The sequence below is a fragment of the Moschus berezovskii genome, chromosome 22, assembly GCF_049115385.1.
Source record: "Moschus berezovskii isolate FMDL1 chromosome 22, NW_MosBer_1.0, whole genome shotgun sequence".
Taxonomy (NCBI): domain Eukaryota; kingdom Metazoa; phylum Chordata; class Mammalia; order Artiodactyla; family Moschidae; genus Moschus; species Moschus berezovskii.
In genome coordinates this window covers 10,154,425-10,181,218 of record NC_142481.1, presented here as the reverse complement: position 1 = coordinate 10,181,218, position 26,794 = coordinate 10,154,425, and the positions used below count along the sequence as shown (strand labels likewise).

General features: G+C 46.4%; 1 protein-coding gene and 1 long non-coding RNA gene across 2 annotated transcripts; one reads left to right on the top strand and one right to left on the bottom strand.

Annotated features, from left to right (window-relative positions):
* Window positions 1-1,513: 1,513 nt before the first annotated feature.
* On the bottom strand, window positions 1,514-6,159 carry LOC129546198 (uncharacterized). Its single transcript, XR_008683840.2, has 3 exons — window positions 6,025-6,159; window positions 2,360-2,502; window positions 1,514-1,645 (listed from the first exon to the last, which is right to left on the bottom strand). It is a non-coding gene; the product is annotated as an uncharacterized LOC129546198 (long non-coding RNA).
* A 10,381-nt stretch (window positions 6,160-16,540) lies between these two features.
* Window positions 16,541-19,025, top strand: PNMA8A (PNMA family member 8A). The gene is given in 5 exon segments (XM_055411800.2): window positions 16,541-16,800; window positions 16,946-17,267; window positions 17,269-17,571; window positions 17,574-18,048; window positions 18,051-19,025. Coding segments are annotated over 4 exon segments (1,488 nt in total). The 5' UTR covers window positions 16,541-16,800; window positions 16,946-17,033; the 3' UTR covers window positions 18,527-19,025.
* The last annotated feature ends 7,769 nt before the right edge of the window (window positions 19,026-26,794 follow it).

The following is a 26,794-nucleotide window of genomic DNA, read 5'->3' as shown; positions in this document are numbered from 1 at the left end:
CCCAGGGATCGAACCCACATCTGCATTGGCAGGCGGATTCTTCACCACAGAGCCACCTCGGAAGCCCATGTTCCCTGTGGAGTAAAGGGTTAACTAAGTGGGCTTGATCCCTGCATGTTCAAAAAAAAAAGAACTGGCCTCCTGGGAGGGAACCTCTAAGCTCTTGGAATGTCCTGCCTGATAAGAGCCTCTTTGTTTACCTGAGTGTTGGGCCAGAGAGTCTAAGCTAACAGTGTGATTTATGCCAAACAGCTGTTTTTGTTCAGGGAGGAGTGGGGTCTTAAATCAGGCTGCTTGAGTTTGCTCTCTGGAGGGGCTGGAGACTGAATAATCATGCTTAGGTGACCAAGGCTCATGCAAACTCTCCAGGGTCCCTCTGACTCCCCAGAAAGTCAGAATCACATCCAAATTTTTCAGAAATCCCCTAGCTCATTAAAAATTGAAGGTGTGTCGGGATGTTCCCTGGTGGTCTAATGGTTAGGATATGGCGCTTTCACTGCTTTCAGGTTTAATCCCTGGTCCGGAACGAAGATTCCACAAGACACATGGCCAATAAAAAAGAAGTGTCAAAACATTCTGAGCACACCACTAATTAGTGGTCTAATTTGACCTGTTACATTTAAGGAAGAAAGTCTTGAGTACATACCACAAATCAAGACAATCACTGCTGTGCATGAGACGATTAGTGGGTTGGGGTGGGGGAATGAGGATTTCTAGCGCAATGCAATGCAGGCTGGGCTGGGGCTTGGGTTTCAAGAATCAGGATGGCTTACCTGTGTGGGCAGAACATCAGAGACCCTGGGAAATGCCCTTGCTAGGAGAGTGGCTGAAAACAATGGTGCAACAGCACCCTGGGGTCTTATGTACTTGGAATGTATGGACTGGGATCCTTTTGAGTAAGCACAGTTAAGAGCCACAAAAGGCTGTATATCACAGGGTCTCCCCCTTTCTATTGTGAAAAAATAAAATACCTCAAATAACCTCTGTATCTCTCTGGGTGTCCATGAACAATGAGAATGTGTGGACGGCTGTGTCAGGCGATAGAGGTGTGTTGGGCTATGTCAGATTTGAGTATAGCCAAATCTTGACTCTGTGACCTCAGGTGACCTCTCTGGGCCTCAGTTTCTTCATCTGTAAAATGGGGATAATAGTATCTGCCTTGCAGGGTGACTGGGAGATGTGTAAAGGGCTTCTAATAGCTCTTGGCACACATGAAGTGTGCAGTAAGTACAAATGTTATTAGTTAACCTGGTTATAAAGGGGAGTGGAAGTATTTATCGGGGAAATGGGGTGGGGGGTGGAACTAAATCATGAAGAGCACAAAAACCACAGCCTATGTGATCATGTTTATCCAGTCACGTGAAGTGATGCATATGTAGAAGGAAATTAAACAGAACTATTATTTAACAGAAAAATTCCAAGATGAGTCTCTTCTTTTTAAGCTGTCAGAATCTGTCTGAGCCCATTTCTGAACCTTCCAAAAAAGCCTTTTCTGCTTAAGGCAGTGTATTGGGTTGAAGAGTGTCTTTTAAAAATTCAAGTCCAAGGAATTCCCAGGTGGTCTAGTGGTTAGGGCTCTGTGTTTTCACTGCCGAGAGCCCAGGTTCGATCCCTGCTCAGAGAAATGAGATCCCGCAAGCTGAACCTTAGTAAAAAACAGAGCAAAAAAAAAAAAAAATGCAAATGAACTTATTTACAAAACAGAAACAGACACAGAAAACAAATTTATCTGGGGTCCTGCTGCTGCTGCTGCTGCTAAGTCGCTTCCGTCGTGTCCGACTCTGTGCAACCCCATAGAGGGCAGCCCACCAGGCTCCCCCATCCCTGGGATTCTCCAGGCAAGAACACTGGAGTGGGCTGCCATTTCCTTCTCCAATGCATGAAAGTGAAAAGTGAAAGTGAAGTCGCTCAGTCATGTCCGACTCATAGCAACCCCATGGACTGCAGCCAACCAGGCTCCTCCATCCATGGGATTTTCCAGGCAAGAGTACTGGAGTGGGGTGCCATTGCCTTCTCCATCTGGGGTCTTACTCTCACTTAAAACCACTGACTCCAGACCCTAGATAAAGGGTGGTGATTCTCAACCTTAGATACTCATGGGGATTCCTTGGGGAACATTTAAGAAATTGGGATGCCCTAGTCTCACCTTCCCTGGTGGCTCAGATGGTAAAGCATCTGCCTTCAATGTGGGAGACCCGGGTTCGATCCCTGGGTTGGGAAGATCTCCTGGAGAAGGAAACGGCAACCCACTCCAGTACTCTTGCCTGGAGAATCCCACGGACAGAGGAGCCTGATAGGCTATAGTCCATGGGGTCACAAAGAGTCGGACACGACTGAGCCACTTCACTTTCAGTCTCACCTTCAGAGAGTTTGAAGCTGTTGTTCTGGGGTGTGGCGCAGGCATCAGTGATTGTAAAAGCTCTCCGGATGACTCTACCAGGCGGCCAGGGTTGTGAACCATTTCTATAATTTCTCCAGTCCTCCCATTTCATAGGCAAGATGCTGAAGCCAGAGAAGAGGAGGAACTTACTAAGGCCACAGGGCAAGTTGGTGACAAAGCAGGAGCAGAACACAGGAGTCCTGATCCCCACACAAAGCTTCCTTCCTTACATGGCAGCCCTGCACCCTGATGGTGATGGTGTTGTTTTTACTATTATTGTTATTTTCAGTGGCTTCTCTGGCTCAGATAGTAAGAATCCACCTGCAATGCAGCAGACCTGGGTTTGATCCCTGGGTCAGCAAGATCCCTTGGAGAAGGGAATGGCAACCCACTCTAGTATTCTTGCCTTGAGAATTCCATGGACAGAGGAGTGTGGTGGATTACAGTTCATGAGGTCTCAAAGAATCGGACATGACTGACTTTCACATCATTGTTATCATATAGCACGAGAAGACGGATATGGCTTATTTTAAAGTCCTCTGTAGAACTGAGTTTAACTCAAAGACTTAAAACCAGTATTCTTACACCTGAAACTAACATAAGATTGTACATCAATTATATTTCAATTAAAAAATAAATATAAATGAATAAAAATTGAGAGATTAATTATAAAAACCGGTATTCCAACTTTAATTAGCGGAATTTCTACAGTAAAATGTTAAAATTGTGTATGGTGCCAAAATGAGGGATAGTTTTTCCATGCTTATTGAGGTTTTTCCATAGCAATCATACGTTATTTTGAATTTTCTTTTTTTGGCTGCATGGCATGTGGGATCTTAATTCCCCAACGAGGGATCAAACTTGATTCACCTGCATTGAAAATGTGGAATCTTAACCACTGGACCACCAAGGAAGTCCCATACGTGAATTTCATAGTCAGATAAAGAAAGTCTATATAACTGGCACTGGGGGAACAAAAACAAGTGGGCTGAGTAGGGTGAGATGGTCATGGAGCATTTTAATGGAAATGCCACCTCTAGCCAGGAAGGAAAAAGAAAGATGCACAACCGATTCATTTTTCCCTTCAACCTCTAAGCTCAAAACTTTCGTGGTGTGTGAGTGGGTAGCCTTGGAGGTGGCCTCATTTCTGAATAAATCTTAGCTCAGTTGGAACAAAATCTCTCTAGTTGTGGGTCAGATGTGTGTTCCTCATTCCCATGACCCCTCTTTTTTTTTTTTTTTGGTCTTAATGTCCTCCACAGCCCAGTTCTTTGGCATTTAGGACTTAAATATGTCATTAAAAAAAAATTGAAATATAGTTAATTTATAATGTATTAGCTTCAGGTGTACAGCAAAGTAACTCGGTTTTAAATATATTAAAGATATATTTTATGTATGTTTAAAATTATATATATAATTTTTTCAGAATCTTTTACATTATAGTTATTACAAGACATTAAATCTAGTTCCCTATGCTATACAGTTGTTTCGTCGCTTCGGTCATGTTGGGCTCTTTGTGGCCCTATAGACTGTAATCCTTGGTCCATGAGATTTCCTGGGCAAGAATACTATAAGTGAAGTGAAGTGGCTCAGTCGTGTCTGACTCTTTGCGACCCTGTTGATTATAGCCCACCAGGCTCCTCCATCCATGGGATTCTCCAGGCAAGAATATTGGAGTGGGTTGCCATTTCCTTCTCCAGGGGAATTTCCTGGCCCAGGGATCGAACCCAGGTCTCCCGCACTGCGGGCAGACGCTTTAACCTCTGAGCCACCAGGGAAGTTGCCATTTCCTTCTCCAAGTGATCTTCCCAAGCCGGGGACTGAACCTGTTTCTCCTGCATTGGCAAGCGGATTCTTTGCGGCTGAGCCACTTGGGAAGCCGTGCTGCACGGTAGGTCCTTGTTGCTTATCGTTTTATATATGGTGTGTGTATATGTTAATTTCAAACTTCTAATTTATTTCCTCCCCCCACTTCCTCGCTATCCCCTCTGGTAACCATAAGTTTGTTTTCTGTCTGTAAATCTGTTTCTATTTTGTCAATAAGTTTATTTACATCACTGTTTTAGATCCCACATATAAGTGATATCATATATTTGTCTTCACCTAATATGATAATCTCTAATCTCTAGTTCAATCCATGTCTCTGCAAATGGCATTATGTCATTCTTTTTTGTGGCTGAGTACTATTCCATTGTACACACCACATCTTCTTGATCTATTCATTCATCTTCCAAGTGATTTCCATGTCTTGGCTATTGTAAACAGTGCTGCTGTGGACATTGGGTTCATGTGTCTTTCCGAATTAGAGTTTTCTCCAGAGGTATGCCCAAGAGTAGGATTGCAGGGTCATATGTTAGCTCTATTTTTAGTTTTTTAAAGGAAACTCCATATTGTTATTCACAGTGGCTGTACCAATTTGCATTCCCACCAACAGTGTAGGAGGGTCCCTTTTCCTCCACACCCAAATACATGTGATTTCCCCCTCCACGTGATATCTTTCAAGCCCAAGAGAGACTAGGTTCTACTTCTCTTAGTGCTGTTTCTTAAGCTTGGTTTACCAGTTGTCTTTCTGCCATGTTGCCATCTTCAAGTAGATATTTATAACCTTTGGCAAATGTAAACACAATTTAGTATTCAAAGAATTCAAAAACAGCAAAACACATCATCTTTTAGAAAATAAATAAAACAGTTTATTCTCTCTCTTTTTTCCTTTAGTTAAGGGTTAATCACTGGCCAAGACTGTTCTCACCATTTGACATTTTCCAGACACCAGGAAGAAATGCGATCAGCCTCCACAACACAAACGAGAGAGGCTCCACCTGACTGTTTTGTGCATTTGGTTTACAAGTGCTTTTAAAATGTGTGCTTGTACTGCTAGGTTCAGATTTTCATTCGTGGAATATTCTAGAAGACAGACATAACAGGCATTTTACTACTGTACCCTGAATGAGTGACTGTTTGGGAAAAAAATGGTTTTAAAAGTCATGGAATATGTAACATGCATATAGACATGTGCCCCAATCATAGTTTAACAAATAAACATAACAAACTCCATGATGCGATGACTCATCTAGAAACGGTCAGGGGCTTCCTGGTGGCTCAGTGGTGAAGCATCCGCCTGCCAGTGCAGGAGACCCTAGTTCAATCTCTGGTCTGGGAAGATCCCACATGCTTCAGGGCAACCAAGGCTGTGTACCACAATTGCTGAGCCTGTGCTCTGGAGCCTGGGAGCTGCAACTACTGAAGCCCCTACACCCTTGAGCCCGCCCTCCTCAACAAGAGAAGCCACTGCAATGAGAAGCCTGCGCATCGCAACTAGAGAGTAGCCCCCGATCTCCAACTAGAGAAAAAGCCCATGCAGCAAGCAAGACCCAGAACAGCCGGGAAGAAAAGGGGCTGGGGCGGGGGGTGGGGTGGGTTCACTTAAATATAAAAAAGAAAAGAAAAAAAAGAAATGATCAGCCCAGAAGCCCCACGTGTCCTGTTCATCAGAGACTCCTCCCTCCCCCAGGGTAAATCATACTCTGCTTTGTGATAAACAGTTCCTTGCTTTTCTGTAGATATGTATGTTTATTACAAAACCATGCATCTCTCAACACAATAAGATTTGACTATCTTTGAGCATTAGATTCATGCAATCTTACCATATGGATTATTTTGCCGCGTGGCTGTTTTTTTTAGGAAAAATAAATCAAGCAAAGAAAGAGAACATGGGGCCTCCCAGTTTCCTGGCCACGTTTCCTCCCTTGGAAGCTTGTTTCTTCGCCTTGAGAGTGGAGAGAGCTGCCGGAGAAAGTTCAGGGCCTGCAGCTGGCAGCTGTAACCTGAGCCCTAGCTCAGATGAAAACACATCTCTCCCCGCAACACATAATCCCAAGGTTCTGTTGGTTATTTCCAGAGAAGGGGAGAGAGAGAGAGAGAGCTCAGAATGGCCCTGGGAGAGGATAGAGTTGCCAGGTCTGTGTTATTGAACCATAGGGGTGTATTTTAGATTCTTGTTCCGTGCAATGAAAATGTACAAGCCAGACAGCGTGTCTCTGAAAAAACATAATCATTTCAAACAAGTCGAGAAGTCCCATCTGATTCCAAGCAATGTACAAACCAAACCTCCTCGCTGACACTGCTCAGCTTTCATCTGAAATAGCAAAAAAAAAAAAAATCAGCAGAACAACCCCCAAGTTCATGCACAGGGGAGTAGTTAATTAGGTTGTATTTAATAGGACTCCAGTATTCTTGCCTGGAAAATTGCATGGACAGAGGAACCTGGTGGGCTATAGTCCAGGAAGTTGCAAAAAGTTGGACACAATACACACACACACACACACACACACACACACACACACACACACACACACGGTGGCTTTCACACAACACTGACCATGGTCCATGGTAAGAAATATATTTTATTGTGACCCAGAACACAGACACATCCCATAGAGAATAAAGCTTCCTAAAACATAATACGTAAGATGAATTCGGATATTTTGTATTCTGCTGTTTCTGATGGGAAAAATTATGAAAGACCTTGACATGTATTAAAAAGCTGACAGGTGGCTTTGCTGGAAAATTCGACATTATCTGCCACCCCTTTTCAGGTTTTCTGATTCTATGAGGTCTCTGAATCTTTGAATTCTTCACTTCTCTGTAAGTTGCAGATAACAAAACAATGCAAATGATCGCTGTCCACAGACACGTGAATGAATTTTGTCTTGGTAGACAAATAATTTCCCTCTCCTGATGTGGGGAGAAACCAGTTTTCTATGTATGAAGGAAATTCATTTTAGCTTTCTTGATGTTTGGCGTGTGTCCACGTTATGATTGTAGGAGAGTCGAGATTTTACCTCTAAAAAGATGGTAAAGAGACTCTCCATGCAACATGAATTTGTAGGAAAAGAGTACTGAATACTCTTTTCAGTGTTTTCTTTCATAATAGCAATGGATCGCTCTTTTTAAGTGTTCTATAATCAGATTAAAAAGTTTATTGCTTAGGAATTACCTGGTGGGCCAGAGGTTAAGACTCTGTGCTTCCACTGCAGGGGATACAGGTTTGATCCCTGGTAGGGAAAATAAGATCCCGTATGCCGCTTGGCAAAAAAGCAAACGAACAACAACAAAAACCCACCGCTTATTGCTTGCTCCCCACCCTCCCCAAATTAGGAAAAGACAAAACAAATGTCTGTCAAGAAAATCATTCATTTCCCCATCTTGGATGATGATAGTAGAGGAAGCTGACGTGCACTGAGTGAGTTCTGTGTGCCAGACCCCATTATTCGTATCATCATCCCCCGGAATCTCCCAGCACCCCATTTTGCAAGCAGAAAACCTGAGGCTCAGAGAGATGGAGCAATGTGTTTAACATTTCCCAACTCTGACGTCATGGAATCTGGGTTTGAGCCTGAGCTTGACCTAAGTTGTCTTAACCATCACCTTAAACCTCCTCCCTCTTGCATTAGTGTCTTTGGGGAATTTATGGCAAATTTTTTCAATAAGAGTATCCCTCTAGCCCTTCCTCTGTGTCTGACCTGTGCTGGGGAAACATTGGTGACCAGTGACAGACCCAGCTCGGCCTTCCCAGGGCTCACAATCCAGTGGGGAAGACAGACCCATCTCCAGAGTGGGCAGAGTTGGGCCAAAGGAGCCTTAAAGGGGTGCTGGACAAGGTTTGGGCAGTCAAGGAGGGCTTCCTGGAAGAAGCTGAGTCCTGAAGGACAAGGAGGTGTGATCCAGGTCACGTGTGACCGAGGTCTTGCATAGAGCAGTCCAGGGGGCTCTGAGAGTCCAGAAAACCTTGCAATGATGGGAGGAATCCAAGCTGAACAAGAAAGGTAAAGTCCAGATCTTCTCCAGAGTGGTCTTGGATAATTGTCTTGGTCTTGTCTTAAGACTGGCCATGAGGTTTGTTCTCTGGTTGGCACGCAATGGGACAGAGGAGTGTCTCTGATGAGAGCAGCTGGCCATCTCTGCCAGACACAGCCCTGCTCAGGGAACTCTGTGGATCTTCATTTTCCCCAGTCTGCTCTGCTCAGTTCCAGAGCCGGGGTCACCAGACTGCCCCCCTTATCCTCTCTGCTTGAGGTTCAAGTCCCCAGTCAGAGGCACAGCAAGTCAGACAGATTAAGTTCAAATCCTGGCTCCCCTATAAACTGGATGTGTGGTTTCTGAGCCTCAGTGTCCTCATCTTTATAATGGGTTGATAATCTCTAGTCCACATGCCTGTCATGAGGGTTAAATTCAGATCAGATCACACCTCTGCTCAGAACCTCATAGTGTCTCCCATGTTCCTCTGAGAAAAAGCCAAGTCCTCCCAAGAGGACTCTCTGATCACAACTCCCACGTCTGATCCCAGCTCTCATCACAACTCACACCTTCTCCCTCTCCCTCCCTCTGCCCCAGCCACTTTAGCCTCCTTGTGTTTTGCTTAGTCACTCAGTCACGTCTGACCCTTTGCGACCCCATGGACTGTAGCCCTCCAGGCTCCTCTGACCATGGGGATTTCCCAGGCAAGAATACTGGAATGGGTTGCCATGTCCTCCTTCAGGGGATCTTCCTGACAGGGTTTGAACCCAGGTCTCCCGCATTGCAGGCAGATTCTTTACTGTCTGAGCCACCAGGGAAGGCCACTAGCCTCCTTGGTGTTCCTCAAACATCTCATGCTCTCCAGCCCCTGGGCCTCTGCACTGGCTGTCTTCCTTGTCTGGAAAGACTTTACTCCACTTATCTGCCAGGCTCCTGTATTTTGTCTGCCTTGTTCACGGCTGTATAAACAGTACGAGAACTGTACTTTAATAATAACAGTAATTTTATATATTAATACAATAATGATAGTGGTGATGATGATAATGATTACTGGAGCCTGTAGACATATTCAGGGGCTCAGATCCATCCCTCAGCTCACCCTGTTACAAGTCTAAGCTTGTGCTTCTTACCACATGACAGGCTAATAAACCGAGAGAAGAATCACTGGGGCAAGGAATGGCAACTTTATTTGGAAAGCCAGCAGGCTGAGAAGATATTAGACTAGTGTCCCAAAGAACCATCTTCCCTGGGGGGGACGGGGAATGCTAGTTTATTCTATAGAACAAAGAGGGGGAGGTAAGGAAGTAAAAAAGGTGATGTTGTTTAGTCAGTCATGACTGACTCTTCTGAGAGCCAATGAACTGTAGCCAGCCAGAATTCCTGCTCCATGGGATTTCCCAGGCAAGAATACTGGAGTAGGTTGCCATTTCCTCCTCCAAGGAATCATCCTGACCCAGGGATTGAACACAGGTCTCCTACATTGCAGGCGGATTCTTTACCACTGAGTCAGGAAAGCCTCCTAAAAAGGTGATAAGTTATTTTAACTATTTCCTGGTTCCAGGCAGACTCCAGAGGAGATGTGTTCATTTCTTCCTGCAGCCATTCACAGGTGAGCCTGATCAGGAAGTTTCCTGTGAGCTAAACAAAGATATTTTATTTTATTTATATTTGGCCACACATCATGGCATGTGGGATCTTAGTTCCTCGACCAGGGAGCAAACCCTCACCTCTTGCATTGGAAACACAGAGTTTTAACCATTGAACCACCAGGGAATCCCCTAAACAAAGGTATTTTAGCTTAATGTTCAGGCATAGGAAACAAGGTTCCTGGAGATTGGCCATTATGCATACTTTAAACCATAGGCAACATTCCTTTAGAAGCAATAAAACAAGAAGGTTAAAGTGAAAGAAACAGATCCAATATGGAGTCAGGTTTGTTCTTCCCAATTACAGCTCCCTTACCTCTGGCCCTCCCTATCGCTGGGTCCCAGCATGCACTGCAGCCAGACCAACAGGGGTTGTCCTAGAAGATGGCTCTTATTGACTCTGACCATCTTTTAGCTGGACCAGTAGGGAGAGGGAATTCAAGAAATCCATGGGAAAGCTTGCCAGGATAAACAGTACATTTTTGTGGTAAGATCTGTTATAAGCAGTGGAGATTTTTTAAAACATATGTATGTGGGGTGATGGTGGGGAAGGGGGCGAGGAGAGGACCTGAGCTGTGAATATTCATTCCAACCTTGATTTGGCTACAGGGACCCGAATTTAGAGAGAGGAGGCAGAGAAACTGCAGATTGGAAAGCTTCCCGGGAGTGGCCACCCACAGTATTTATGGCTATCTGGAGTGACTGGCTTCACTGACTGTCATCAGGGGAAAAACAATCTCCCTCTAGGGCAGGGGAGGGCGGGCGGTCTCTCATGTGGAATTTACTATTTACCTGTCTACACTGAAGAATAAGCACTCCTTTGTTCCGGCTTCCTTCCCAGCACTGCAGACAGAGGCAACCCTCTCTCTTACTTCTTGTTTATTTATTTTTAGGGAGAGTGTCTCATTCTCTGGCTTCAGAGTTCCAGCGGTTGTCCAAGTGGCTGGCTCGATTTCCAACCCAAGACAGTCAATGGACATAGTCATTTATTCATTCAGCAGAGAACGATTAAATGTCCCTCTGTGGCAAACACAGTTTAGATTCTGGGAATCTGATGGTGAAGAAGACAGGCAAGGTGTCTCCCCTTAGGGGGCTTCCACAGTAATGGGGATTACAACTTTCGACGGTGTATGGACTACCTTTAAACCACTTTGGGAATTGTTTGTTACAACTTATATGCTAATAAGTCAATGTGGTGTGACAGTGATTTTTGTGAAGGTATGTGAGGAGGAGAGGGCTTCTCGGGTGATTCAGTGGTAAAGAATCTTCTTGCCAATGCAGGAGACTTGGGTTCGATCCCTGGCTTGGGAAGATCCTCTGAAGGAGGAAATAGCAACCGGCTCCAGTGTTCTTACTGGCAAAATCCCATGGACAGAGGATCCTGGAGGGCTACAGTCCATGGGATTGCAAACAGTTGGACACAACTGAGCACACACACACACACACGTGAGGGGGAAACTTCTGTAAATCAGGTGAAGTCTGGTAAGGCTTCTCAGAAGTGACATTTGGACCAAAATTTGAATGACAAGGAGGAAATCACACAAGGAACAGCAAGTACAAACATCTTAAAGTGGGAACTGTGGAAGAGCATGGCTGGAAAGGTCTTCCCAGGGGCGCTAGTGGTAAAGAACCTGCCTGCCAGGGCAGGAGATGCAAGAGACACAGGTTTGATCCCTGGGTTGGGAAGATCCCCTGGAGGAGGAAATGGTAACCCACTCCAGTATTCTTTGCCTGGGAAATCACACGGACAGAGGAACCTGGGGGGTTATAGTCTACAGGGTCGAAAAAGAGTTGGATATGACTGAATTGACTTAGCTCAGCACAGCATATGGCTGAAAAAGACCAAAATGAACCCAGAAATGCTTCAGTTCTTAAGCTAGGGGTGGGGTGGTGGATAAATCAGCAAGCAGGCATTCATTCCATTATTATGTATTTTTTCATATATCTAAGTACTTAATAATGACAGTTTTCTAGAATTATGAGAATAAGTATTTAAATAGAGAACATGGCATATATTTATTTGGTTAAATATTTCAACAAAACAAGGAGAGGTGGGGTGTCTCTTTCTAACTAGTTAACAGTATGAATTTTACTTTTAAAAGTTGTCATACTGGTGCTTCCCCGGTGGTCCAACGGTTAAGAATCCGCCTTGCAATGCAAGGGACACCAGTTGACGTCTAGTCTGGAAAGATCCCACATGTCTCAGGACAACTAAGTCCGTGTGCCACAACTACTGAGCCCTCGTACCTAGAACCTGTGCTCCGAAACAAGAGAAGCCTCTGCAATGAGAAGCCCATGCACCGCAACTAGAGAGTAGTCCTCACTTGATGCAACTAGAGAAAGCCCAAGTGCAGCACTGAATACCCATTGCGGCCAAAAATAAAAATAAACAAATAAGTCTTTAAAAAAAAAAAAGAAAGAAAGAAAGAAAGTTGTAGTGCTGAAGTAGGAAACAGATGGGCCTCCAGGCTGGACACCGTGCTTGTCAAGTGGAGTAAAATTGAAGCTTTGTTGTCACCCAGACACTCCAAGGACAAAGCTAGTGAGAGAAGCTGAGCTCTGCTGAAGTAAAGAGACAAGAAGACCACTCCTGGGGTCAAGGAAGACTTCCCCGTCTACGCAGGAAGTCTCCTTGGGGGTCAAAAAGGGAGTGGGCTCCAACCTAAATCAAGTGCGGACAGGCACCACAGGACATGCATGACATTCGGTCGTGTCCAACTCTGTGCATCTGTGGTGGGATCCATCTTTGATAAAACTTGCCCACGCATCTTGGGGAGGGTCCTGAGACCACGCAGGTGTGAAGAGAGAAACAAGATAATTGGCCAAATGTAAAAAAAAGACCAAAGAATTGATGCTTTTGAACTGTGGTGCTGGAGAAGACTCTTGAGAGTCCCTCGGACTGCAAGGAGATCCAACCAGTCCATCCTAAAGGAGATCAGTTCTGGGTGTTCATTGGAAGGACTGATGCTAAAGCTGAAACTCCAAAACTTTGGCCACCTCATGTGAAGGGTTGACTCATTGGAAAAGACTCAGATGCTGGGAGGGATTGGGGGCAGGAAGAGACGGGGACAACAGAGGATGAGATGGCTGGATGGCATCACCGACTCGAGGGACATGAGTTTGGGTGAACTCTGGGAGTTGGTGATGGACAGGGAGGCCTGGCGTGCTGTGACTCATGGGGTCGCAAAGAGTCGGATATGACTGAGCGACTGAACTGAACTGAACTGAAACAAAGACCAGGAAGGATTGTCCCGTATGAGGGATTTAAATCACCTCTTTACTGCGCTCCTCCTCATTCAGGAAGCCCGCACACCTCTCTGGGTTTCTACCCTGCTTCTGACTTAAACAAATAAACTGCTTCTCTGTGTGCTCTCCTGTACGTTGTGCTGTGCCACCATGTCTGTAATAATAAACTTTGTACCTGTTTGCAATTTTTGCCTCCTTGAAACAGTTTTGCTTTCAAACAGGGTAAGAATTGGGGAACTTTGCTTCTAGTCTCTAGGCCCTGGTGGACTGGAGGCTAGGTTCAACCCCTGGACAGGGAAATAAGATCCTGCTTCAAGACTACTGTCTCTCTGATAAACAGTACAAGATATTTTATGGTATTTTATTTTCTATTTTATTAGTCAAGATCAAAACAATAAAATCCTGTGGGGACAACTTTTACTCTTTTTTAAACCATTTTAGCAAAACAACAACAACAAAAAAAGAAAATACCAAAGACAGAAGGCATTTTCTTTCTTTCATTAACATTTTTTTTTTCATTTTGGAAACTTTAAAATGAAAACAACAGCAGAAAGAATAGTATAATGACCTCCATCTATAACAAAGTTTTTCAAGGTAAATCCTCAGCCAGTTTGTTTCATCTATTCCCCAACCCTCCTGTTTTTTTTCTGGAGTATTTTCAGTTCAGTTCAGTTCAGTTGCTCAGTTGTGTCTGACTCTCTGCGACCCCATGAATCACAGCACGCCAGGCCTCCCTGTCCATCACCAACTCCCGGAGTTCACTCAAACTCATGTCCATCAAGTCGGTGATGCCATCCAGCCATCTCATGCTCTGTCATCCCCTTCTCCTCCCGCCCCCAATCCCTCCCAGCATCAGAGTCTTTTCCAGTGAGTCAACTCGTTGCATGAGGTGGCCAAAGTATTGGAGTTTCAGCTTTAGCATCAGTCCTTCCAATGAACACCCAGGATTGATCTCCTTTAGAATGGACTGGTTGGAGTATTTTAACAATACTTAAAAATGTATAAATAAATTTTTGGTATTTGAAAACAGTCTGTAGGTTTTGTTTGTTTGTTTTGGCCATGCTGTGAGGCTTGTGGGATCTTATTGCCCACCCAGTCCTCTGCAGTGAGAGCATAGAGTCCTAACCACTGGACCACCAGGGAATTCCCTAGGATCTGTGTATTTTTAATGATTACATGAGTTGCAGAAATATGTGTAGAGACATCAGATGCTGAGGCTGGCAGTCTGGAGGTTAGCGGTGAGGGGGAAAGCCATGTCCTGGGACATTTAGAAAGTACAAACTGAAGAAACTCCGGAGCAAGAAGGAGCTCTCACAGCACAAACTGGCTAGAACCAGTCAGATGAGTCATAGAACCACCAGGGTGGGTTACTACAATTTACTCTGGAGGGGAAATCTGGGTGGAAGCCCAGAGCCCCCAGGACCTTAGTATTTATGGAAATGCTGCAGATTCTCATCCAAAATACACAGGAAAACAAAATAAAAACCTAAAGGTAAAAAGGAGAAGAGGATGCCAAGGTAACTCTAAAGTGCAGAGATGGGTGAAAGGGTTGGGGCTGCAGGGACCCATTGTCATGGAAACTGCAGTTGGAAGTGTTGTCATGGAAACCACAGCCAGGACTCCTACCAAGGGTGCTTCAGATCTATTTTTAGATCCACTGGTAATTGTGGGTGGTTCACTGATGGGAGAAGGGGCAGGCGGCTGACTTCTCTTACACACACACATATACACATGCGTATATACATACATACAAATATACATTTATAATTACATGTAATTGTATATTATATATGTAATTACAAATAAATATTTGTATGTTCATACATATATATATAACAAATTTTAAATTATCTCTCAAATATTTTGGAATGCTTAACTCAGAATCTTCTTCTCTGACTGACCCCTGATTGGAACACTTATAGGCATCCGTGCAGTGAAGACTTAACAAATCTGGGTTGTCCAAACTCCATACCTTTTATTTTTTTATTTTTTGTTTTCGCCCACACTGCATGGCATGTGGGATCTTAGTTCCCCTACCAGGGACTGGACCCACGCCCCCTGCAGGGGCAGCATGGAGTCCTAACGACTGGACCACTGGGGAAGTTCCCAAACCTTGTCCATTTTAAAGAACCAACTAGCCCTTCTGTGACTCCTGGGTAACTGCTAAGCGTTACAGGATCCTGTACTAAAATGTGAGTGATGGTCGTGGCCTTGGGCCTTGCATCATCTCTTCGATTTCTGAAGATATTGAAGGCTGAGTAACTAAGGTCAACCACAAGTGTGCTCCATGCAAATGGACTCAGGAAATAAAAAGAAAAAAATCCTGGACACTAAGGCCCAGGTGAGCTTCCCTGGTTAAAACTCCGTACATGTTGTCACACGTTGGTGGGAAAAGTAAGCCCGTCCATACAACTCTCTCCCAGACTCTGCCCTTTTCTTTTCCCTTTGCTGACCTTAAGCAGTATCCTTTTCCTGTAATAAACTATAATTGAGAATAAAGAATCCGCCTGCCAAGTAGGACACACAGGTTCGATCCCTGGGTCCAAAAGATCCCCTGGAGAAGGGCATGGCAACCCACTCCAGTATTCTTGCCTGGAAAATACCATGGACAGAGGAGCCTGGCAGGCTACAGTCCATGGGGTCTCAACAGTGTCAGACACGACTTGGCGACTAAACAACACCCTAACTGTGAACACTATAATTTTTCTGAGTCCCAGGAAAGCTCTCAGCCAATCACTGCACCTGGAATCAATGATATTCCTACTGTGAAGAAGAGCAAGGAACTCAGAGAGCTCAAATTATTAGTTGAACATCGAACAGTTAGGAAGCCTCATTGCCAGCGGTATCACTGAGGGCCTGACAGGAAACATGGCAACCCAAACCGAGTTACTGAGGAGCGGTTCATTAATCATTAATAAAGGTGTTCAAACAAAACAAAAGGGGCTGCCTGAAGGCAGGAGGTTGAAGAAACCGGCAAGGAAATGTGAAGCACCATCCCCAGGCTTGGAGGGGAAGAGGGGGGAGTCAAGACATTGCTAGAAACTTCTGGATATTGCAGGAACAAGAAAATGTAGCTGAGATGGCTCTCAACAAGAACTATGGCTTTTGTTAGGGAAACTCAGGGGGCTTGAAGGCGCTCTCTCCTCTCGCCTTACGCTTTCCGATGTCTCGTAGGGGTCCTGTTGGCTGAATCCAACAGGAAAGAGGAGAATAAGAGGGGCAGTTGGCGCGCCCCCAACCCCCGTCCTGGAGGCCCACGTTTTGAGTAGAGAAGGGTTGAAAGACTGGGTCAGGAGGCGCAATCGGAGAACATGCAAATCCCTGGCTCGGCCAATAGGTCAACAGCCGCGTCCCCAGCCGCGCCCCAGGCCCAGTTGCGCAGCCCACGCGCTCCGGAGCCACCGCCGGTTGCCATGGAGACCGCGGGCAGCTGGCGGGAGTCAGTGCGCAAGCGCGCGCTGGGATGCCTGCCTCGGCTCAGCGCGGTTGCCGGGCTAGCAGAGGCGCCCGGAGTCCCAGCGCGGGCGGACGCTGGCGTCCCGGGCCAGTCGTCCAGAGCATCCGTGCTGGAGCGGCCCGAGCTGGCACCTGGCCAGCCGCTGCATCCCGGCGGCCTCGCCGTGGCTAGTCTGGGCGATCAGAGGCGGGGCTGCCGTATCCCTGCCGGGCGGGCCTAGACCCAGCCCCGGTGGGAGGGGCTGAGCGCGGTTTTCGGCAGATATCAGGACACGTGTGAGCACCCGGGGCCCGGTTTGGGGAGGAAGGCCCTGGGAAAGTGCGAGGCCTCTTGCGGGCCCACCTTGGAGGGGGCAGCTGAGATCTCTGAGCCTGGCCGTGTTTATCGGTTCTCTGACCGCCCTCTCCTGTCACCTTTCAGGATTGCTGCTTAGGGACCGCTGCAGGCGCGGTCCGCCTCGTAGACGCTTCAGCACACCTGGGAATCGAGCCCCGCGGTGTCCACGACCATGGCGGCGAACCTTTTGGAGGACTGGTGCCGGGGGATGGAAGCGGACATCCACAGGTCCCTGTTGGTCACGGGCATCCCAGAGGACTGTGGCCAAGCCGAAATCGAGGAGACCTTGAATGGGGTCCTCTCCCCACTGGGCCCGTTCTCCGTGATCAACAAGATTTTTTTGAGGGAAGAAAATGCCAAAGCTGCCCTCATTGAGGTCGGGGAGGGTGTGAATCTGAGGGCCATACCCCCGGGAGTTCCCAGGAAGGGGGGGCATCTGGAGAGTGGTCTGCAGGGACCCCACCCAGGATGCTGAGTTCTTAAAAAACCTGAATGAATTCCTGGACGCGGAGGAGCGCACCTTGGAGGATGTGGTGCGCCTGCTTGAACTCAGCAGGGCCTCACCACCCCAGACCCAGAATCGGTCCCCTGAGAACTGGGCAGAAGCTTTGGGGGTGCTTCTGGGGGCTGTGATGCAAATCATCTACTATGTGGATGCCGAAATGCGCAGCCAGGAGGAAGTTAGGGCGCAAGAGCTTGCCGAGGCCCAAGCGAGGCCCAAGCGGTGGCATCCTGGGCTTCAGCAGCAGGGAGGAAGGTCGAGAAGGAGCCAGGGAGGGCCGCAGAGAGGGGCTCTGCCTTGAAGATGGAGAACCTGGATGGCTGGAATGACGTGGCAGATGGGGGTGACGCTCCTAAACCTTTGGTTCAAAAGGCTGGAGCTCTGACTCGCTCCAGGAGAAAGAAGCAGAAAAAAACTCCCAAGCAGGAACCAGTGCCCTGGAAGAAATCCCAAGGCAGCCATTCCCACAGCTCGGCCTCCTTGAAGCATCCTGAAGCTGATGATGGTAAAAATAGGGAGATGTTGGAATGTGTCAGGAACAACAAAAAGCCATGTGTGAAGCGGGAGGGGTTGGCTTTGAAGAAGCCCCCAGTAAAATGTGCCTGGAAGTTTCCCAGAAACCCGCCTCGTGTAGCTGCAAGCCGGGCAGTTGCCTCTGAGTCAGACCAAGATGGTGGTCTGGAGGGGCCCCGAAGAAGAAGGCCATGGCCTGGGCCTCGGCAAAGAGCCCTGCCCACATGAGGAAGCAAAAGAAGGTGAGCTTGATCCCTGTCTCTTGTGTTCTTGTCGATTCGGAAGACCCCAGGAAGAAGCCAGAGGTTTCAAAGAAAGGGCCAGGCTCCAGCCGGGATGCACCAGACCAGAAGGCCCCTGGAGACCCCCAGTCCCATGAGTCACCAACCTCAGCCTCACAGGGTCCAGAGCCCAAGCCACAAGGCCCTCCGCATGCCTCCAGTGCTGAGAATGACGGCAGAAATCGTTTGGGTTGTGTCAACAAGTGGATGGAGGGGGAGGAGCAGCAGTGGAAGGTGGGGGCACAGGAACCCAAGGGGGCAGAGAGTCAGATGGTGGGTGAGGACCTCAGTGCAGTGGAGGAAGCAGGTGAGCCACCAATTGAGGCCTCAGAGACCGAGAACCCTGACCCCCCTCCTAGGAGCCCCTGAAGGCCGACACTTGGGGATACCTGTGGAGACAGGAGGTCGGAGCAAACCCACTCAGCCATCCCTTGTTGATGAGTGTGTCTCTGTGGTATTCTCCAGTCATCTCTCCCTTCATCTGACCCATCTCCCTCAATAAGGATGGCATTGTTTGGGGTCACGTTGTTTGTCAGAGTAGGAGGCCTTGAGGCTGGAGTTTTCTGGAGGCTTGGCTGGGAGATCAACATGTTCAAAGACTTAGAAAGTCTCAGGAAGTGAAAAATCTTTCCCAACACACCCTGCTGCTCCTCTTGAGCTGTTCTGACTTATCCACAGAACATAGTGGGGGGACCATCTGCACCTGAGCAGTTGAAAGAAGACCAAGAAAGAGGCTCCAAGGCGGGAACAAAGCTGCTCTTGTTGCCCTTTAATTGTTTTAGGAACTCACTTTGTAGAGATCCAACTCTCAGAGGTAAATGGTTTATAAGGTCTTAGTTGGAAGGAGTTAGGGAGGGAGGCGTTCAGTTCAGTTGCTCAGTTGTGTCCGACTCTTTGCGACCCCATGAATCGCAGCACACCAGGCCTCCCTGTCCATCACCAATTCCCGAAGTTCACTCAAACTCATGTCCATCGAGTCGGTGATGCCATCCAGCCAACTCATTCTCTGTCGTCCCCTTCTCCTCCTGCCCCCAATCCCTCCCAGCATCAGAGTCTTTTCCAGTGAGTCAACTCGTCGCATGAGGTGGCCAGAGTATTGGAGTTTCAGCTTTAGCATCAGTCCTTCCAATGAACACCCAGGAATGATCTCCTTTAGAATGGACTGGTTGGATATCCTTGCAGTCCAAGGGACTCTCAAGAGTCTTTGTGCTTTTTTTCCTCAGTTGGGCCTGCTTTTTCACCTCCTCCTAGACACAGCCTCAGAGGATGGAGAGTCACGAAGTACATTACAAAGGTTCTAGAACATTCACTGTGACTCACAGGCTGGTTCACTGTTATGGTCGCCTATGTTTGGCCTTTCTCCCCCATTCCCTGCTTCCTTTTCTGGATGGTGAGCCAACCTCTCTCTGCAGGGCCTGGCGAGGTCAAGAGGTCCCTTACATCCTCGCTCTGCTTCGACTATTGGGTGGGTTAAGTCAGGTTCGTCTCTGCAGACCTCACTTCCTCACTCCTACTAGTCTCCAGTGTCTATCCTCCAGTTTTCTAACCAGAAGGTGGTAAGGTCCCTAGCCGCTTACGCCTTGAAGTGTTTGCTTTAAGGTTCTGGTAGTAAACTGGTACTTGGATTCCCATTTGGGTGAAACCCTTGTAGGAAACCTTCAGCCAAAAAAGAATGATGGGGAGGGAAGGACTCTGCCATTCCTGGGTCTCCTGGCTCTACTTCCATCCCATGCCCCCCCAAACTCTCTTTGAGGCTGAAGACCAAATCTCCCATTATAGGAAGAGATGGGAAAATACTCTTTAAAAATGGCTGATCATTTGTGCCCTCTGAATAGACCAGGATGCCTTGTCTCCTATGTGTGCAGGAGGGGGAGGGCCAGGTTAGCCGAGCGCAATGATCTCCAGACAGTATTCTGGGGAAGCCCAAGATGTGCTCAAAGAAGTAATCCAAATCTACTTTTTCACATATTTATTTTTAAAAAGTGACTATTTGTATCATAAGCCAAACAAATCACACCAGAGGCTATCAAAATATTACCTTGTGTTCATCAGTGTTTTGGTACAGTTATCCATTTTGTTGATTTCACCGTCTATTTGCATATAATCTAATTTTCTTGTAAATGCAGCTGATAGGAAAGGTTCCAAGTGGGAGAAGTTGGTCCTGCAAATGCCCTGTCATGAAACAGACACTCTGAAAGAAGTTTCCCTTTGTAATCCACATGTTATTGTCCTACTGTGATGCTGCATTGTGTGATGGCAAAACAGCAGCACGGCGCACAGTAGTTCATATTCTGTTAGAGTTTTGTGATCTCTCTTGTGACTTAACATTTTTGTGGTAAAGGATGTGGACAGTTGTTAGATGTTAGTGATTGGGCAGGTTTCTCATGACCATTCATTTCAGAATTCCGGATGAGCCTGAGGATGCAGGAGAAAAGGAAACGGTTTCCGTTTGCAGCTCTTCATCCGTCTGTATCACGGTTATCCTTGGGTCGAAGCAAAACAAAACACGGGAGTGAACTGGCCTTTCAAGCTTGTGGCTCTCCAGCTCCTGATTTCAAAATCAGGTCCCTTAGGGCGTCATTGTGAACAAATTGACACCATGATTAGTAAATGTAATTGTACATGTTATCAAATAAAGTTTAGCAAACTAAGTGATTGTTGAGTCTCTTATAGATGCCAGAGGCATGAACTGTTTAATTTGAGGAAAGGGTTCCCCCCACACTGAACGATACACACTGTCGTAGACTCCCAGCCTGGGGCGTGTGCGTGCTAAGTTGCTCCTGTCGTATTTGACTCTTTGCAACCCTATGGACTGTAGCCCTCCAGACTCCTCTGTCCATGGGAGTCTCCAGGTGAGAATACTAGAGTGGGTTGCCATGCCCTCCTCCAGGGGATCTTCCCAACCCAGGGATCGAACCCTCATCTCTTACAGCTCCTGCATTGCAGGCCAGTTCCTTACCACCTGGGAAGCCCCAGCGTGAGCTCTTGTCAAACCTGTGTTCAAGCTGGAAGGATCATCAATTTTCCATGAGAGAAAGTTATCAAGATATCTGTCACCACTGCTATATGACCTGCCACCAATGTGAAAACTACCTCCCCACCCCAGATCCTGGGGTTTCTAGAAGTTTCTAGAACAGGTTACTGGTGGAGTGGATTACCTGAAAGGGCAAGTTTGCTTTTAAAAGCAGCTAGAAGATGAAAACCCTCTCTTCCCCTCAGACAGAATTTAACGTTATTTTCAGCGAAAAATTGAGTTAAATTTCCTTCCACCCAAGCCCCTCCCCTGTTAGGGACCCCTGAACCATGGTGACCACTGTACCAGAGTCATGTGATGCCCTGGAGACCAAAGGGAAGCTGGACTCTGAGGACAGGGGAGCTAATTACACCCTGGAGTTGCTGCTAAGTCACTTCAGTCGTGTCTGACTCTGTGTGACCCCATAGACGGAAGCCCACCAGGCTCCCCCGTCCCTGGGATTCTCCAGGCAAGAACACTGGAGAGGGTTGCCATCTCCTTCTCCAATGTGTGAAAGTGAAAAGTGAAAGTGAATTTGCTCAGTCGTGTCCGACCCTTAGCGACCCCACAGACTGCAGCCTACCAGGCTCCTCCATCCATGGGATTTCTTGCAAGAGTACTGGAGTGGCTTGCCATTGCAGTGTGAGACACAAAGAACCCGGTCAGAGGTTAATTTGTTGGGTCCTCACCTCCGCCCCTCTAGGGGGAAAGCCGGATTTGGCCAAGATCTTTAAGTACCTCCCAGGAGCAATCACTCCCTCCAGTTAGACCCAATCCACCAGGAAAGACTGGTAGTGGGGGGAATGTGACTCGAGGTGGGGGAAGACCCGGGGATGGGGCTCTGTGGGGTACGGGGGAAGTCTCCAAGGAAGCCTCTCAGACTGTCTCTTGGATGGAGCAGTGTTCTGTTTGTGGTGCACCTTGGAGCAAGGCCCGGCCAGAGGTGCCTCCAGGGCAAGGGGGTGGGGGTGGAGCGATGCTGGGAGGAGCGGCTTGCATACAGTCAGGAGGGACAGAAGGCACAGTTTGGTCATCCATTCATGATTCTGTTTAGCCAGAATTTATTGGTCATCTACCTTGAGACAGCCAGGAACAAGACAGACCCCACGGACTGCAGCACACCAGGCTTTCCTGTCCTTCGCTATCTCCCGGATTTGCTTAAACTCATGTCCATTGAATCAGTGATGCCATCCAACCATCTCATCCTCTGTTGCCCCCTTCTTCTCCTGCCTTCGATCTTTCCCTGCATCAGGGTCTTTTCCAATGAGTCAGGTCTTTTCCAATGAGTTGGCTCTTCGCATGAGGTGACCAAAGTATTGGAGCTTCAACTTCAGCATCAGTCCTTTCAACAAATATGCAGGACTGATTTCCTTTAGGATGGACTGGTTTGATCTCTTTGGTGTCCAGGGGACTCTCAAGAGTCTCCTCCTGCACCACAGTTCAAAACCATCAGTTCTTCAGCGCTCAGCCTTCTTTATGGTCCAACTCTCAAATCTGTACATGACTACTGGAAAACTGAAACTAACACAATATTGTAAATCAATTATGCTCTTTAATTAAAAAAAAAGAAAGAAAGAAAGAAATAGACCAACAAAACAGTGGGACAGAATAACGAGTCCAGAAGTAGAAATTTATTTTGAGTTAGCAGGGGAGAAAGGATTTTCTAAGCATAGCTAGTGTTAGGGCAACTGAACAGCCATTTGGAATAAAGGCCTAAAGTTCTTTACTAAAGTAGGGCTCTCTACTTCCTGCTTTGTATGCCATTACCTTTCAGAAGGATCACAGTCGTACATTTAAAAAGAAATTAATAAGTGTTTAGATAAAAAAAGAAGTAATTGTTCAGTCGCTCAGTTGTGTCCGACTCTTTTGTACAACCCTTTGAACCGTAGCCTGCCAGGCTCCTCTGTCCATGGGATTTCCCAGGCAAGAATACTGGAGTGGGTTGCCATTTTCTTCTCCAGGGGATCTTCCTGACCCAGGAATCAAACCTACATCTCCTGCATCGTAAGTGGATTCTTTACCGTTGAGCCACCAGGGAAGCCACAATATTTTATTTAAGCCTAAAAATAATAATAATAGCGGGGAGGGAGGTGGTATTATGCTCCTCCCCATTTTTATAGATTAGGAAACATCATCTAGAGGTCAATAACCAGGCTAAGCTCACCCCACTGGCCAGTGACACAGCCAGGTTTGGAGCCCGGGCTTCTAAGATAGGCTGTTATCTAAGATACCACCCTGCTTCCCCACCTCTTCCATGCATGATTAAAACAAGTGCAAAGCCACACAGTCATGCGATCTCATCATTCACATAACAACTGGGCAATAATGCAAAAGTTTAGGGGTGCCCAGCGCTGGAGAGAGTTTGGGTGAGCAGGCTACCGGCTATTCCTTGTTGTTTTTTTAAAGAGAATGGCACGATACATTCAAAGTGCTGAAAGGGGAAAACCTGCAACTTAGCAGACTCTACGCAAGTGTTCTTAATAGGCATGGAAATCGGTACATTCTCCTGAGAGTGACATGGTTCTGGCCATCAAAGTTTAAAATACATTCATCAAACTGTGCTGAGGGATGCCAGGACTGCTGATTACAGCGTTTTTATAAGAGGTGGAAACTGGAAATAGTCTTCCAAAGATTTATGTGACACCATAGAAGAGAACACTGTGCGGTTGTCAGGATAAAATGGATCACTGAGCGCTGTCAGGCCATATTTTTAAAACCTTTTTCTGAAAGGTAGGTGTATCATATGTGTTCAGCTGGATTCATTTTCACAAATGGAGTCCACCTGTGCAGCCCCCTAAATGCCTAAGGTTCCCCCTCACCAAACTCTATTCTGCACCCTGCCCATCTCCCTCCCATCCCCTTCCCCATCCACCTTGCAAAGTAAATTTCATCCAAGCCATATTATTCAGTGAACAAACTGTGCTGCCAAAAAAAAAGGTGCATTAGGATATCTTTTGTTGAATATTTTATAAGAAGAAATAAACATGCATTGTTATGTTAATAAATGCATACAAATATATTTGTTTTAGGAAGGTACAGGTACATATATTTATTTTAGAGTGATTACCCTTAGAATGGGAATGGGGCTTCCCCAATGCCCGAGCTGGTAATGAAGCCACCTGCAATGCAAGAGACACAGGAGACGTGGGTCCAACTTCTGGGTCGAGAAGATCCCCTGGAGGAGGAAATGGCAAGCCATTCCACTATTCTTTCCTGGAAAATTGCATGGACAAAGGAGCCTGGCAGATTATAGTCCATAGGATTGAAAAAGTCGGACATGACTGAGTGACTAAGCTCGCAAGCTCACCCTTAGAGCTTGGGACTGGGTGGAGGCCAGCTGGAGGCCAGGTGAAGGGGGTATAAGGGAGGCTTTTCAGCTGTCCATACTTTATTTTGACTGCCTGTACTTTGTCAGTTTCTAACCATGCACTCATATTGGGTGATTTGTTTGTTTGTTTGGCTGCACCTGCAGCTTGCAGAATCTTAGATCCCCAAGCAGGGATCAAACCCATGCCACCTGCAGTATAAGCTCAGGAGTCCTAACCACTAGGCCACCAGGGAAGTCCCATATTGGGTGTTTTTTTAAGTAGTCAATATTCAGTCATAAAATTGTGTGAAGTGCTGACATACACTACATGTGGCTGGACCTCAATGCAGGAGACCTTGGTTCAATTCCTGGGTCAGGAAGATTCCCCTGGAGAAGGGATAGGCTACACACTCCAGTATTCTTGGCCTTCCCTTGTGGCTCAGCTGGTAAAGAATCAGCTTGCCGTACAGGAGATCTGGGTTCGATCCCTGAGTTGGGAAGATCCCCTGGAGAAGGGAAAGTAAGAGAAGCCAGGCATGAAAGGCCACATATTATGTGATTCTATTTATATGAAATGTCCAGAACTGGGAAATCTGTAGAGACAGAAAGTAGATAGTGGTCGTCAGGGCTGCAGGGAGGGTGAATGGGTTCCCCTAAGACTGTCACACTTCTATTGCTTAATGAGTTCAGGGTTTCCTTTTGGGTTGATGAAAATATTCTGGGTCTAGATAGAGGTGGTGGTTGCCCCAAACTGTGATTACTAAATGCCACTGAACTAGACACTTTAAAATGGTTAATTTTATGTCATGTGAATTTCAATGCTATTTTTAAAAATTGTAGTAAAAAAAGTCTGGATCATGGACCTTTTTGGGAGGAGATGGTACTATAGAGATTCTCCTTTATAATTTTCCCTATATTAAAAAAGCCACAAGGGACTTCTTTGGCAGTCCAGTGGTTAAGACTCCGCCCTTCCAATGCAGAGGGCACAGGTTCCCTCCCTGGTCAGGGAAATAAGATCCCATATACCTCAGGGTGAAGCCCCTCACTCCCTAAAAAAAGCCACGAAGTCAAACGCCCTCGTTGGCTGCAGACACCACATCATCTCTGGCTGCCGAGTAAACAAGCTGTGCTGCAGATCTTGGAAGAAAGCTTTTGCTGTCCTCTTTCGATGTGTATTTGAGTTTTTTTTTCCATCAACGTGTTTTCAGTTGGAAAGTTTTTAAGCTTCCCAAGGGTCAGTTTTTAAAATTCCAACCTGGGCTCTTCTATTCTTGCAAAACTGGAAAAGCAAGAGGGTTTGCAGAGAGTACAAGTCTGGTCACGCTCAAGTAAAGTAAAGCCGTGGGGCCCCCACCTCAGTGGGAACAGTGTGGAACATTGGTCAATGTGTAGCCAATGTCAGCCATTAAGGCCTGCTCTCACGCTCCAGGCTTGTTCTGGGTGTTTCCCCTGTGACTTTCACACTTTGATAAGAAATGTGAGCACTTCCAGAATGTTCAAGGGCAAATCTCTGAAGCAAAACTTTCCCTCCCACTGTTTTTCCATGATTCTGTATGCCCTTAACTGAAGCATTTCCTATGAGGGCAGGCTGGCTGTTTTTAAAACTGTCAACATGTGAGAATAAGGAGGGAAACATCCAAAATAAACACACAGAAAACAGAGAGATAGGTCAGTCGTGCAAGAGGCCTGGCTGCAGGACTATTTATCTGATAAATATTAAACTGTATGATGAGCCTGCAATAATTACAACGGTTCAGTACAGACTGAAGAAACAGAGCTACCCAAATCTACAAAGCGTGCAGTACAGGTGGAGTTTCAAACTGGTGTGGGAAAGAGGAATTATGCAGAAAGTGGTCTTGGGACAGTAGGTAACTAGGGAAAAACAGCTCACTCCTGATATCAAAATAAATTCCCAACAGATCAAATGTAGAAAATAAAATTGCAAAAGTTGCAGAGGGAAAGTTGGGTGGATCGTAGATCATCTTGAAGGGGACGAAGTTTTCCTGTTTTAAAATTGTTTTCTTTTAATCTTTTAAATGAAGTAGAGTTGACTTACAATGCTGTGTTAACTTCTGCTGTAAAGTAAAGCCATTCAGATATATATATTCTTTTTTAGTGTTCTTTTCCATCATGGTTTATCATAGGATACTGAATATAGTTCTCTGTGCTATACAGTAATATTTATACATAAATAATAGCGTAGATTTTTGAACCCCAACCTCCCACTCCATTCCTCCTCTAGGCCCCTCTTCCTGGGCAATAACAATCTGAGTCTGTTTCATAGATAGGTTAATTTGTCATATTTTAGATTCCACAT